Source organism: Nyctereutes procyonoides, unplaced genomic scaffold (genome assembly GCF_905146905.1).
Source record: "Nyctereutes procyonoides isolate TBG_1078 unplaced genomic scaffold, NYPRO_anot_genome, whole genome shotgun sequence".
Classification (NCBI taxonomy): Eukaryota; Metazoa; Chordata; class Mammalia; order Carnivora; family Canidae; genus Nyctereutes; species Nyctereutes procyonoides.
In genome coordinates, this window is record NW_026575042.1 from 14,061,521 (window position 1) to 14,077,150 (window position 15,630).

General features: G+C 39.6%; 1 protein-coding gene across 2 annotated transcripts in view; it reads left to right on the top strand.

Moving 5' to 3' along the window:
• The window catches only part of GADL1 (glutamate decarboxylase like 1), a 171,295-nt gene that overhangs the window by 24,124 nt on the left and 131,541 nt on the right, over nucleotides 1–15,630 (top strand). The window contains exons 2-5 of one of the 2 annotated variants that reach the window (XM_055320884.1): nucleotides 1,988–2,167; nucleotides 3,406–3,578; nucleotides 10,937–11,063; nucleotides 13,320–13,410. In XM_055320884.1, coding sequence (XP_055176859.1) covers nucleotides 3,426–3,578; nucleotides 10,937–11,063; nucleotides 13,320–13,410 — 371 coding nt within the window. In that variant the 5' untranslated portion in view covers nucleotides 1,988–2,167; nucleotides 3,406–3,425. The remainder of the gene's footprint in view (nucleotides 1–1,987; nucleotides 2,168–3,405; nucleotides 3,579–10,936; nucleotides 11,064–13,319; nucleotides 13,411–15,630) is intronic. The other variant, XM_055320883.1, reaches the window with a different exon arrangement.

Here is a 15,630-nt window from a genome sequence, read left to right on the forward strand (position 1 = left end):
TGTATTCAATAAGTGTTACTGATTGCCTATTACTGGCAACTAAAATTTATTGAGTTGGCTAGTATTAATGGCGTTTATTGAGTGCTCACTATGTAGCAGGCACTGCTGTCTTTGTCTCTGTTAATTCACTTAATCCTGTGTCAAAGGAAGGGCCAAATATCCAAAACACTATTTGAAGTTGAATTTATTGTTTGTTCAAAAGGGAAATCTGTACATCTCTTTAAACAAAGCAAAAGTTGAGCTTATATAGAGCATCAGAAGGCCTGAGATTGAGGAGCTGGTGGAAATCCAGAAGTTAGAGAGTTTAGAGGTTGACTGCTTTTCACATTTAGAAGCATGGTTCATAGGGTGAGACTTGATGGACTTTCAGAAGTCAAAAGCCTACAAGAAAGAGAAGGACAGAGCATGGAAAGAGAGTGGCTGCAGCACAAAGTATGGAGAAAAGAGAAGAGGGGAGGTCTCTATTAGTGGTATCCTTTCACAGTCCATAGATCACAACTCAGTTTTGCCTGTTGACCCTGCTCCCTGGTTCTTCTTCTGGCCCCTACTGTGTCTTCTCTAGGCCAGGAGTTGTATAAAGTGTATTCTACATCTACCCCATCCCTAGCCAAAGGTGTCTCTTGCTAGGTTAGGTCAGGCAACAGGCAATGACATATCAGAGAAGGAGGACATTATTACTAGTTGGTTGAAGGACCAGGCAGGACTACTTGTATTTAGTGGTCAACAAATGTTTGTCAAGCTCCTATAAACTGCCAGGCACTTTCTGGGTGCTACAGAAACAAAAGTGGAACCAACAGATGCAAGCTTACACTCTTAGAGAGCCAAGCCTCTGTTGGAGATACAGATACTTAGACAAGTAAATGGATGAGTATATGTTATCTGTCACCTGGTGGTCACTGATTTTGAGTCAAATAAAGCAGAGAAAGAAGATGGGGTGAGAAGGTGCTACAGTTTGTAATATGGTTATCAAGGAAGGCCTCTTTGAGAAGCTCACATTTAAGGAAAGAGTGAAGAATAGTGAAGAGGCCAAATTTGGTGGAATTCGGTGAGCTTGGAGCACAATAAGAAGAGGTGAGGTTTGAAGTCCAATAGATGATGGAGACAGGAGATCATTTAGCCTTAGAGCTCATTATGACTTTGATTTTTTGTTTGATGAGATAAAGATCCATTGGAAGGTTTAAGTCATCTTGTGAACTGACTTTTCTCTTCAAGCTACTATGTTGAGCATAGTCCACACACCCTGCAGAACAAGGGTGAGAGCCATTTGGGGGAAAGGGGGGATGTTAATTGGGAGGCCACTGCACTGATCCAAGCATTTATGGTGGTTTACGCTAAGGTGGCAGGAGAGGGGGCAATGAAAAACAGTCAGATTCTGGATATATCCTTCATAAAAGATTCTTCCCATTGAAAGACTTCATTATTAACTACCATATACTCTGTGAGTTAGGTTGGAAGTTCTGAGTATGCATCTCAAAAGATCAGTTTGACCTATACAAACTCCAGGGGTCTTTTCCAACCTGGGAAAAGGCAGGTGGAGGAAGAGGCACATTTTCGCCTCTGGCAATAGAAATAGAATGTATCTATCAAGAAAAAGGGCATAATCTATATCCAATTCTTTATAGTTTTTTAATTGTATTTTCTCGTAGATAATTGCATGAAATATAGAATTTCTTAAATTGATTGCTGTGGGGACAAAGATGACTTAAATTTCAATTTCACTGCTTTTCTGGTTGCAAGTGGGTGTTTGACATTTTTTAGTGTGTGTGTGTGTGTGTGTGTGAGAGAGAGAGGGGGGGGGGAGAGAGAGAGAGAGAGAGAGAGAGAGAGAGATTCTGAGAGAGCTATAGAGTGGCTGCAATTCCCTGAACAATAAAAACCTGAAATCCTACTAATGAGGTTAAAAAAACCTAACTTTTTCTGTGTGCCTAATAATAGCACTGCCTACTGACATAACCAGGGTTCCCTGAATAATCGCCCTCTTTTCCAGTTTATTTTTAGGACCTAAAATTTGGGGGAGGAATGTGCCTTTAGGTGTACAGCTCAATTCCAGGGCTTCACCATTTGTCCCTAAAGCATGTTGAATACATCCTTTCAAGTGAAAAATAAGTAAAAGTGAAAGCTGGAACTAAAATTCATCATTGGAGCACTGGATGGTTCAGCCTTCAGGGTGAGGATAAAAGATTGATCTTTCACTGCAGACCCCATCTTTCCCAAATTGGGGAATCTGTGCCATTTTTGTCTGCCTCCATGGACACCATTTGAGTTTGCCAGTAATAGAAGTAAAGGGTTTATAAAGGCACAGAATTTTATCAAAACATAGTACTTTGAGGAAAAGGAAGACTTTAGGGCATAATAAATGTCTATAGTGTTGGAGCCCTGGGTAAGTATAAAAATATTTGAAATGTATATTTACCATCAACATATTTAAGGTAGATTTAAAAGTATAAATAAAGCATTGTGCTGGGTGTGGTGCTGAAGGATTGTTTTTAAAAACTGTTTCTGTAAATTTCCACAACTCAGTGAGCATGCGCCTCACAGGGAGGAGAGAGAGAGACTGATTAGAGAAAGAATAAAATCCAGTCAAAGCTTGTGGCAGATATTGGTGGAATATTTCGATTAAGTTGCCAGAATTATTTTTGGGGCGGGCTATTTTGGGTAGGCAGTAACCTTTATTCTCAGATATAGATTTCCATGTTGACTTTTAACCTTTAGTTATTGCCTGGCAATTGTACAGTCCTGAAAATGTTCTATTCCATCTTTCTGTCTGTGCCCAAACTGCAAGTTTGAAAAGTTTAAGGGCATCAAGTGTGGGTTTACACCAACCATTATGTGACTCACTTTCTTATATTCTCCCTTCATAAGGAAGTGGCTGAGTACGTGGAAGGAGGGGCACTCAGGGACAAAGCAGTGTCTTTAATATAGAGGGTCATTTAAACATGGGCTTCAAATGCAAAATTAGGAGAGGTGATATGTCAATAATATTTTCTTCCTTAGGAATGACTTATTCCCACAAAGAGGATACATGGCAATCCTTAACAAATTACAAAAGAGTGTGTGTGCACAAAATAGACATGGGCTTGTGTCTACAGCAATCTCTGTGTACATGTGTTTCAAAGGTGTTTGCGAGAGTGAACAAAATGAGTTGAGTTTACTTTTCTTGAGCTTCTCCACACTCCTTGATGCTGAACAAGATGCTGTAGGAATGGAGAATAGAATTTCTGTCCTTAACTCTATTATGCTATTGGAAACCATAAAAAAAAAAACCTGTCAGCTTCAACGCCCCAAAGAAGTATTAATAGAAGATATGCCATTTGAAGCTGTGATAGTGATCCATTTTTTCCCCTTGTGTTTTGTCGTGATCTAATTAGATTACATCTCAAACATGATTTGTTTGTGTGCTTCCAGGAGATACTCATCAACGCGAGATGGTTCCAAGTAAGAGGAGTGCTGTTCTTGTGGATGGGGTTATACTGAATGGCCCCACAACAGATGCAAGAGCAGGAGAAAAATTTGTTGAAGATGCCTGTAGGCTAATAATGGAAGAGGTGGTTTTGAAGGCTACAGATGTCAGTGAGAAGGTAAAAAAAAAAAAAAAAGATATCTATTAGAAATCCTTGGAATGGAAAAGATAAATTCTTTCCAATCTGATGGTTAGATGTAAGGGAGATAGGAAGCTCATGTTATTATTGCCTCTATACCTTTGTTTCAAGGGGATCCCAGCTACCAAAGTGTATGCCCCCCTACCCCTCACCCAGTATCTGCTTTCCTGGAAGGTTTGGCTTATAACCTCACAAGCCATCATTTGATGGGAAACTGGCTGAGACCCCAGGCCTTCTGGACATGAAGCACAGGGATAAAACCTTCTGCCCTATAACAGTATAGGTGATCAATAATCTGATGATCTAATATATACACTCTCTAAAACATACTCTGCTTTCCATTTTCTTGGGCACATTCTTTCTATCACTAGTAAAACAACTAGCAGAATGTGGAAAAGACCATGAAAAGTTTTCAAATTTATCTGAGGGTCCTTCCTAGGAGCTGGTTTGAGTTTAGACTGGAAATCTTGGATTGTAAAGTCTGACTTCTGACTGGCACCAATTATTGGTTCTAGGTTTCAAATTCAGGCTCAAGTTCAGATTCAAACTGATATTGCAATTATTACTAATTACTTCTACTCCTAAAAGTACTCTCTATGTGCCAGGTGATGTTCTCAGGACTACTCCCTATGAATTCATGTATTGTGTTTACTCGATTTTAGGGATGAGGAAAGAAGTGAGGCACAAGCAGTTCAAGTACTTTGCCCAATATCCCATGTTAGTAAATATCAGAGCTGGCACTAAAATCCAAGCAGTCTGGCTTCAGTCTGGGCCTTTTACTTCTCCTCTGTATATCTCTTATAATCGCTAAATTATCCTTTATCACATTGATTATCTTTCATATTGAAATTGAACGATCAATAAGTAGACGTATAGGAGGGATTTTGATTCCAATTCTGTTGGTCAAAAATAAATGTCATTTAACAAAAAGATTTTGAATCTGAAGAGGTATTTATTCTGAATTTTTGATCGCATGCATTTGGGAAAACCTATTAGAAAACAGATCGAAAAAAAAAAGAAAGAAAACAGATCGAAGTGTTCTGTGAACTTAGCATAGCCGTATTCAAGGCAAAAATCACTGATGGTATTTCTTGATCATATATTTATAATTGCATATTTTCTGGTCTTATCTGTACTTGTGAAATATTTTGGACCTGCTTTACTTTGGAGCACACTGCTTTTCTGGTAAGCTTTTTTTCTTTTGTAATTGGCCTTTATTCAGTCATTAAATATTAACTGAGTGTTAGCTATGGGTAAACCACTATATTTGGCCCTGGGGGATATAAAGACAAGTAAGATAAAGGCTCAGCTTTGAACAGAATTTATAGTCTAATTGGAAGGATAAGTTTTCATTGGAAAAGAGATGGGGGGTCCCCAGGCATGTGATAAATGTGTGTGATTGGGGCAGATTTGGGGGATTTCATAGAGGAGTGGGCTCTCTGAGCTTTGATGTGGGATGTGAAGGTCAAGTAAGATTTTGATGGGCAGTGAGAAGTCAACCCATGTATGTTGAAGAAAGCAGGAAGGTAAGGAATAGAAAGATCATTGCAGAAGGGAACTTTCTCCCTCAAAAAAAGGGGTTATATAGGTGACTAATGGAAGGTAAGACAAGAAGGGGAAGCTTAGGATCCTAAGTTATTAATTAAGGAAGCACATGTTGATTGCAATGGTATAGCCATGCAGGCTCTCCAAGTGAAGGTGGGTTGAAAACTCTGTTAGGGTTGGGGGAAGGAGGTGGGAGTTTTTATGTCACTTAGTCTGACTTTGTTAGAGATCCAACAGGGCACCTTTCAAAGGTGACCTTCAGGTAGATCCATCCCCACACCTTGTGAGTTGATTTCTTCTAGTTCCTTCTCTTGTAGACATTCTTTCTCAGCCACCTTTTTTCAAAAACCTGAGTTATAATTTGCATTAGGTAAAATTTGTTCCCTTTTTTGGCATGTAGTTATACGAGTTTGATAAGTCATGTAATAACTACACCACAATCAAGATATAGAGCAGTTCCATCACCCCTCAGATGTCCCTGTGCCCCTCTATAGTCAACCCTGCCCCTTGCCTTAGCCCCTGACAGCCACTGATCTGTCTTCTGTGCCTGTATTTTTTGCCTTTTCCGGAATGCCAGACAGGTGGAATTCTATGACAATTGTCTTTTTGAGTCTTGCAGTTTTCTCTCAGCAAAATGGATCTGAGATTTGATCATGTCATTGTATAGATAGGGATTTTTTTTTACTGCATTTTACTTCATTGCACTTTGCAAATATTATGTTTTTTACAATTTGGAGGTTTGTATACTCCCTGCATCCAGCAAGTTTATCAGTTCCTTTTTTTCAATAGCATTTGATCACTTTGTGTTTCTGTGTCACATATGGTTAATTCTCACAATATTTCAAACTTTTTCATTATTACTGTACTTGTTCTATAACATATTATATAACATAGTATATATTATAACATCATATTATAATATATAACAATATTTTATGGCTTGTTATAATCAGGGATCTCTGATGTTACTATTGGAATTGTTTTGAGGGACCACGAACCACATTCATAGAAGACAGTGAACTTACTGATAATGTTGTTTATGTCCTGACTATTTCTATCCACTGGCAGTTCTCCTATCTCTCCCCCTCTCCTCGGGTCTCTCTATCTAGAGACATGACAACGTTGAAATAAGGCCAGGGAAGAACCTTGAAATGCCCTCTAAGTGTTCATCTGAAAGGATTAATTTCAACTTAAATCAAAAGCTAGGAGTGAGGAAGACATTTTGAAAGCCAAGAGAGGCCAAAAGGTAGGCCTTTTGTCCCAAAGAGTCAGCCATTTTTTGACTACAAAAAGAAAAGTTCTGGAAGGAAATTAAAAGTGCTACTCCAGTCAACACATGAATGATGAGAAAGTCAAACAGCCTTATTGCTGATCTGGAGAGAGGTTTAATGGTCTGGATAGAAAGTCAAACCAGTCACAACATTCCCTTAAGCCAGAGCCTCATCCAGAGCAAGGCCCTCCTCTCTTTCCTCTACTCTAGGAAGGCTGAGAGAGGTGAGGAAGCTACAGAAGAAAAGTTTGAAGTTAGCAGAGGTGGGTTCATGAGGTGTAGGGGAAAAAGCTATCTCTATAACATAAAAGTTCAGGGTGAAGCAGCAAGAGCTGATGTGGAAGTTCCAGCAAGTTATCCAGAAAACCTACTCTAAACAATGGATGTCTCAATGTAGGTGGAATATCCTTCTTTTGGAAGAAGATGCTACCTAGGACTTTCAAAGCTAGAGAGGTGAGGCCAATGCCTGGCTTCAAAGCTTTGACAGGCTGACTCTCTAGTTAGGGGCTAGTGCAGCTGCTAACCTGAAGCTGAGGCCAGTGCTCATAGACCATTCCAAAAACCCAAGGGTCCTTAAGTATGATGCTAAATCTACTCTACCTATGCTCTGTAGATGGAAAAATAAATCCTGGATGACCGAACATCTGTTTAAAACATGGTTTACTGAATATTTTAGGCCCACAGTTGAGACCTACTACTCAGAAAAAGAAGATTCCTTGCAAAATATTACTGCTTATTGACAATTCACATTGTCACTCAAGAGCTCTCTCTGTAGAGATGCACAAGATTAAGGATTCCATGGCTGCTAACAGCATCTATTCTGCAGCCCATGGATCAAGGAGTAATTTCAACTCTCAGGTCTTATCATTTAAGAAATATATTTTGTAATGTTATAGCTGCCATAGATAGTCATTTTTCTGATGGATCTAGGCAAAGTAAATTGAAACCATTTTGGAAAGGATTTACCATTCCTGATGCCATAAATAACATTTGTGATACATAGGAAGAAGTCAAAATATCAACATTAATAGGAGTCTGGAAGAAGTTGATTCCAACTATTACGGATGACTTTGAGGGTTCAAGATTTTGGTGGAGGAAGTGACTGTGGATGTGGTGGAAATAGCAGGAAAACTAGAATTAGAAGTGGGGCCTGAAGATGGGAGTACATTTCTGAGATTTCATGATATAACTTGAATGGATGAGGAGTTGCTTCTGATGGATAAGCAAAGAAAAAGGTTTCTTGAGATGGAATCTACTCCTGATACAGATACCCTTAAGACTGTTGAAATGACAGCAGAGGATTTAGAATAGCACATAAACTTAGTTGGCAAAAAGGCAGTAGGGTTTGAGAAGATTGACTTTGATTTTGAAAGAAGTCCTACTGTGGGTGAAATGCTATCAAATAGCTTCACATGTTACAGAGAAATTGCTCATGAAAGGAAGAGTCAATTAAAGCAGCCAACTTTATTTATTTTAAGAAATTGTCCCAGCCACCCCAACCTTCAGCAACCACCACATTATCTATCAGTCCACAGCCATCAACATGGAGGCAAGACCCTCCACCAGCAAAAATATTACAACTCACTGAAATCTCAGATGATGGTTTGCTTTTTTATTTTTTAATTTAAAAAAATTTTTAAAGCAATAACTTAGTGTTGATTCATAATCTCCTCAGGAATTTCCTGGGTGAAATCTGAAACTGGCTCCTGGCAGAGAGCAGAGGGAGACCAAAGAAATAAATAGGCTGCTCCAGGTTGGCAGGTGGCAGTTTTAATGAGCAAAGGAAACGTACAAAGGAGACGTGTGTTGGATGGCAGCAAGATGAGTGGACCCTTACACCTGCCTGCCAAACCTTAAAAGTTTTGATAGATAAATAGATAGGTAGTTAGATGGATGGATAGTTAGATATAGATAGAGGCCTTAACTGAGCTTAATTAAATATACTATACAACAGTTTCGAATACCACCTCATTAAGTCAAGGCCGAGTCCTTGGAGACACCTCTAGCAGCAGGAAAGGCAGTCAGAACCCACATTCCAAAGACTGGGGAGGGGGTGAGGAGCCTCCAAGTACTTGGGTCCAGCTCGTGGGTCATCTGGTGGTCACCTCTTCTCGATGACCTCCCTCAACAAGTATTTTTTAATTCAGGTGTGTACATTTCTTAGACCCAACGCTATTGCACACTTACTAGACTATATGGCACAGTGTCAACATAACTTTTATATGCACTGGGAAACCAAAATCTTGGTTTGACCCACTTGATTTCAATATTTGCTCTATTGAGATGGTCTGAACCACACTTGCAGTATCTCTGAGATATGCTTGCATCAGGAGCCATTCTTTTCAATGGTCTCAGTCACTTTTGATTCCCCTCTGCCTATTATGGTTCCCACTTCAGAGTTTAATTTCATCTCTCTTGTACAACTCAGTATTTCTTCCTGCTTTCCCCCAACCTCCCACCTCCTTAGTCTCCTGACTTCCTGGCTACTCCCCTGTCTCTCTCCTCCCCTCCACAGTCGAACTTTTTAAAGATTGTCTATGCTCCCTCCCTCCCTCTCATTCCTCACCTCCCACACCCTCACTCCGTGGCAATCTGGCCTCCTCTCCCACCTCTCTAAGTCAAATTGCTCTTGCCAAGAACACCTCCTTGTTGATAAATCTCATGAGCACTTCTCAGTCTTTATCCAACTTGGCTTCTCAGTAGGATTTGAGAGTGATGACCATCTTCTCCTTAAAACCTTCTTTCTCCCTTGTTTTGGTTGCACTGAACTTGTCTCAGATTGTCCATCCTTCTCTGGCATGTCCTCTACCTCACAAGTGAGCTCCTCTCCCCTTTCCTATATCTTTCTTAAGTGTTGATGGTACCCAGGTGAGATCCTGTGCCTTTTATCTTAGGGAATAGATTCTCTCTATGTTATTATCATGGTGTGTGTCTGGAACTCTGTTCTTGGTTTTTCACAAGAGCTTCATACCAACATCTGAACCCCTTTTTGATGTCCTGAGAGGCCTCAGACTATATATGCCCCAAACTCATCATCCCTGCCCCACCCCAACAAGATTTGTTTCCTCATTGCCACCATCAGCCTACATGTGTAAGCTACAGACCTCAGAGTTGTCCTTGGCTCGTCCCTCTCCCTCATCTTTACTGTGTAATTGATTTCTGATTTGTGCATTTGAAATATCTCTGGAAGTACTTCATCCCAATTGTATCTACCTTATCCAGAATACTACCCTCTGCTTGGTTTATTAGTCACCTCTTACTCTCAGTTTTACTTGGAATCTCCATATAGCAACTAAAGCTATTGTCCAAAGCACAAAGATGTTCATATCACTCCCCTGTCCAAAACATTTCAATGGCTGCCTTAGAGCCAAGTTCAAATTTTGTAACATGCCACGGAAAATTCGTCATGATCCAGGTCTCATTTCTCTCAATCATTCATTCATCCTTTCATTCATCACATCTTTGTGGAGCACCTCTTGTGTGGTAGGCACTATGTTAGTTACTTGGGAGCAGTGAGCAAACAGATGGACAGCTCTGCTCTCATGGAGACTATGTGGGACACAATAAATGAGTTACATGGTATGTTGAAAGATGATAAGTGCTATGGAGAAAGAGAGAGCAGGAAAAGTTAAGGGGGCTGATAAGGGTGGGGTAATGTGAAGCTTGTGATTTTAAGTAAGGGAATCAGATTGCTGTCATTGAGAAAGTGATTTTTGAGCAAAGCTTTGAAAGAACCGAGGAGATTAGCCATGAGGACATTTGGGGTAGGAGCATCCAGGCAGAAGGCACAGCCAGTTTGAAGACTCTAAAGGAGAGTGTACCTGATGTGTTTAAGGAACAACAAAGAGGTCAGGGTGGCGGGGCAGAGTCAGCCAAGAGGAAAGCAGTGCTAGACTCAGGAGGAAACACCATGAAGGGAAGCAAATTATACAGAATCATCTGAAGTCATTGTTAGGACTTTGGCTTTACTTTGAAGGAAATGAGCCATTGAAATATCTTAGCAGAGGTACAGCCATGGCTTAGGGTATCATTCTGGATTCTGGGTGCCAGGTTGATAGACTGTATGGGACAAAGGTAAAGGTATAAGCAGAGAGACTAGCTAGAAAGTTATTTTGGCATTCCAGCTTCCCTTCTTGCCTCTCCTTCCACCAATCCCATGTTCTAACTACACCAAACTAAATCCATTCTTCAGATGTGCCCTTATATTTCAGCCTTTACAACTTCTATTAATTCCACCTAGAGTGCCCCTTACCTTCCTCCATCCCCTAATCTTGCCTTGGTTAGAAATCAGTTTCTCCAGGAAATCTTTGACCTTCCAAATTGAAGATGGGGCCCCTCATTTGTTATAATGACATCTGGGTCACCATCACAGCGTTTTCACACTGGACTATGGTTGTATATTTAAATCTAGGTCTCTCCCACTTCTCTGGAAGCTTCGTGAGGGTAGGGTCCATGATGCTAACATCCTCTCGATGCCTGGCTCCAGTGGGAGCTCAATTAACTACCATTGCTGAATGTCCAGGTTTGTGAGTGGCGGCCCCCTGAACAGCTGAAACAACTTCTTGATTTGGAGATGAGGGACACAGGAGAGCCACACCACAGGCTGTTGGAGCTCTGCCAGGATGTCATACGCTACAGCGTCAAAACTAGTAAGACCTTTCATTTGCCTCCTTGATCTGTGCCCCTAACAAGTTCTTATATTTTCTTAAGCACGTATTTACCTCATAGTAAAGCTTAGTATGGCAGTGTTTCTGGGATAAGAAAGTGAATCCCAGTGTTCTGGGATAAAAAAAATAGTGGTTCTGATATTTTTACAATGGGCTACTTAATCCTTAATACAGATTTTTGTCAAGGCCAAAGATAAATGGATAGAAAAAACTGTTGGTATTAGTCATCATACAGAAATATTATCTACTCCTTGGCAATCCTCTATCCTCCATTTATAATCAAGACCATATATTATGGCTGCTACTTATCTTTGCTTATGTTGGTGCACACTGGCAAAGGATAGTTTGATTATAGAATTTGTTAAGGGACTTTAAATTTTGATGGCTCAGAACATGCAAAATATGTGCTGGAGGGTGTCTTTACTATAAACAGGAATAGATTGGAAAGATACTAATGAAGTCTTGGCAGTTGGTAATTGCTGAATTATTTGATCAAATCTAGCAGGATCAGAAATGAAAAACTTTAGGAAGGTGTAAAAAAAAATGAACACATAGGGAGTTTTTGCTGTGATAGCTTCACAATACTGCTTAACCACTATGATCGTTTGTAAATGCAGTAGCATGGTAGTGTGGTATTAGTCTTGTGCTGACATACTATTCCAACCATTAATATCTATGCACCCAGTGAACAAGTTCCAGAACTAAGGAAGCAACTTTCCAAAATATGCATTTCGCAGTGTGCTGTAAAGGTAATCTAGTGCTTAAGACCATGCAGGCATTATGCTTTGTGAATTCTGACACTGAACTAAATTTAGTGGAAAAGCATAATAAAATCCTGGCTAAAAATAATTGGTTTATATTCCCTTGGGAAAGTCTGGTGTATGTATCAAAAACCCAGTTAGCATTTCAAAAGCAGAGATACATATCTTATTATTATGGTGCATGTCAGAAGTGTAGAATGACATTTAATGCAGTAGATTTTTCAGTTTACTGGATATTTTCCATAATGTTACCATGGAAATCAATCATAAATTAACACGGAACTAAAAAAAAATCTTATTAAAATTACTTGTAGCAATGTCTGGTTTCCTTTGCCAGATTAGGGGAAGTTTTCCATATTTCATTTAAAAAAACATTCTCTTGGATTTCTGTTTTTTTTATGGGGCCTCTAGTTTAAAGAGAAAAAAACGCTAAAACCAAATGTTGTACGTTGCAATGAGAAGTCACTAACTAAAAAGGTTCTCAAATACTCAAATTTAGAAACAGACCTCCTGCTTCTTTGTTCTTTGTCATGCTGGGCTTCCTATGATTGAGAATGTCAAGTCAGTTAGCCTGGTGTTTGGTGTGAATATTCACACTGTGTAAAGCCAAGAACCTTTATGAGACCTTTTATAGGAGGGGGAAAAAAATAGAAAGTTGGAACTGAAGTTGAGTCTTAAAGGCTACTGCCTTTGAAGTAAGTTGAATTAGAAAGTTTATGTAAGCTGCATGATGAGTCACATCTTACTCCATCTACATAATGCCAGTTGCGCTATGAAAAATGGTCCAATCTGAAAAACGAAAAGGCCACTCACTGCTGGTAGCCCGACGTGAACCTTGTTGGTGGGTGAAATGCATTTAAAGATAGGGAAATTGATATTGATAGCTTCTGAAGAGAAAGGTAGCAGGCTTTGATACTAGACAAGTAGTTTGAATAATCCAGTTCTCAAGGGTTCTGATTTGGATCTGGGTTGTAGAAAAAAGGGAACAGATAAACCAGAGTTCTTAAGAGAATGCCCAAGTGTTACTTAGAAGCAAGCTATTGTTTAGTAGAAAAGGTTATGAGGTGGGTCTTCAACATTTATTTCCCTTGTGCATGATTAGATTTTAAATTCTTTTTAAGATAGAGGCATAATTTGCATTCATTAAAGTGGACAAATCTTCACTGCTCAGCTCAATGAATGTATACATATCCATGAGTGAGTAACCATCACCCATATCAAGATATAGACCCTTCCCAGCACTCCAGAGCCTTCCTCAAGCCCCATCCTAGTGAATATCACCTTCCCAATTCTAACCTCAGTTTCCATAGATCAGCTTTGCCTGATATTGAATGTCATATAAGTGAACTCATACGGTATATACTCCTTTGTATCTGGCTGCAGTCACTGTCTGAAAGATTGATTTATATTACTGCTGTATAGAGAGTCTTTTTTTTTTCTATTGCTGTGTAGATGAATGCTCTGCTTAAATTTACAGACCATCCAAGATTTTTCAACCAGTTGTATGCTGGACTTGATTATTACTCCTTGGTGGCCCGATTTATGACAGAAGCATTAAACCCAAGTGTGTAAGTATCACTTTACTGGACTCTTACACAGAGCATGCATTAGGGATCTCTTAGGTGAAATTTTATTCCATGAATTTCTATTGCATGGTTTCATTTGTATAGTGTCATCATAAATAATGGAATGACACTTCGCAGTATTTTAAAGAGATGTTTGATTTGATAGTGGTATTGTGAGATGGTTAATGCAGGCATGGTTATCTCCACTTAACAGATGAGAAAATTGGTTAAGCGTCTTGTCATTCATTCCCACATGAAAAGCCATGTCTCTGCTAAGTGCTGGAGAGACACTCTGAATAAAAAACAAACCTTGACTTGGCCCCCATGAAGCAAAAAGTCTCATGAGATAGAGATGCTCCATGCAAATTAATCAAAATTCTCCACACAAATTAATGTAAAATTTTAATTTGCATATGAAGAAGTGCATGATGCTATAAATATAAGTGGGACAATTTTTCCTGGTTGGGAGCTCAAGAAAGTCTTCTCTGAGGGAGTGATAACTAATAGCTGAAGAATGAGTAAAAGCTAAGTAGGCAAAAAGAGGAGAGATGAGTTTCAAACAGAGGGAGCTGTATGCACAAAGGCCCTGTGGCAGAAGACAGCATAGTGTATCTTATGAACTGAAAGGTCAGTGAAGGTATAGCTGAGAAAGCTATAGGAATCTAAAAGAGGATGTGGCTTGAGAAATGGATAGGAACCAGATGTGCAAGACCCAGTGAGCCACGTTTGTGAGTTATTCTAAGTACAAAGGAAAGCCTTTAAAGGTTTCTCAGTCATTATATGCCATTAGCTTGTTGAAAAGATCCCCCAAAATATGGAGAGTGGATTTGAAGGGGACTGATCAGGAGGGCATTATCTTAGGTGAGAGATGGAAGTAGCTTGAACTTAGAAATGGTAGGAAGAGAGAGAAAGAAAAGTGTGTTTAGAAGATAAAACAGAAAGATCTGGATGATATATTAGACCTTGGGAATGAGGACAAAAAAGGTGGTTTATACAATGATGCCTCAGTTTCTGACTTTTGTAGCTGGGTTGATGGTCATGTCATTCATTGACATAAGAAGCATTGGAAGAGGGGAGTAGTTTTCAGGGATATGGTGAAAAAGGCAAGAGCAAGAATTTAATTTTCACTTGTGAGCATCTGGGTTTGCAGTGACTTTGGGCTATTCAAGAGCATATATCAGCCAAGCTGAGGGATACCTGGGCCTGGAATTCTGATATCTCTATGAAAGGTATCAATTTGGGACTTACAGGAGAATGATAGTAATTGAAATGGTGGGCATGGATGGGATGCCTTAAGTCAGTGAAGCTCAACTATTCCTGTCCATTAGAACCAACCTGGGACATTTCCAAAAAATTATGTTGAGGCCTGGGTCCTAACCCAGACCAATTAACTCTAAATTCCTGTGGCTGTGTCCTAAACACTGACATATTTTCAAAGCTAAACATAAGATTTTGATGAGCAGGATGAAAACACTTTGAATAAAAACAAACCAAGAGATGGAGAAGCAGGGTCTGCAGGGAAGAATATAGAGTGAGGACCAAAACATAGGATGAGCCTTGAGGACATCTAATACTTCAAGGTTAGGAGGAGCAAGACCAGCCTACAACGGAGAGAGAGAAAAGAGGGAGAAAATCAAGCAGGAAGGCATGGAAGCCGTGGGGGAGAGTGTGTCTAGAAGCATATATGTTGAGTATTTAACTAAGACAGAGACTAAAAATTTCCCCTTGAATTGGCAACACAGATATCACTGTGACTTCAGTTAGAGTCACCCCAAGTCACCCCAAGTTTTGGTGGGGTAATATGAAATGATATTAGTTTACACTGAGTAGAAGGGTTACATGGTAGGTGGGACAGAAGAAACCGTAAAATTACCCAACTCTATGAACCTTTCCTTCTATGCCCTGGGTTTTCTAACTTCCTGTTTGGGTTCTTTTAGTTAAAACATGCAGTGGTTTGCAAAGTATTAAATTGTTGCTAAGCTGAACAATCTGCTGAAAATGTGAGCAAGCCGCAAGAGCATTCCATATTGTCCTCTTCTCCACCTCTATGGCTATCCCCAGGTTTACAGTTGAGCCTACAGTTTTTAAGGCAGGCTTAATATTAATTTTTTTAAAAAGTGAATGATTATTTCATTTATAGTTGCAGGTGCACATAAACATATATACTTTTTCCCCCACACTTTTGATATGTGTGAACTGGCTTCCAGGCATGGTTGAAAATAG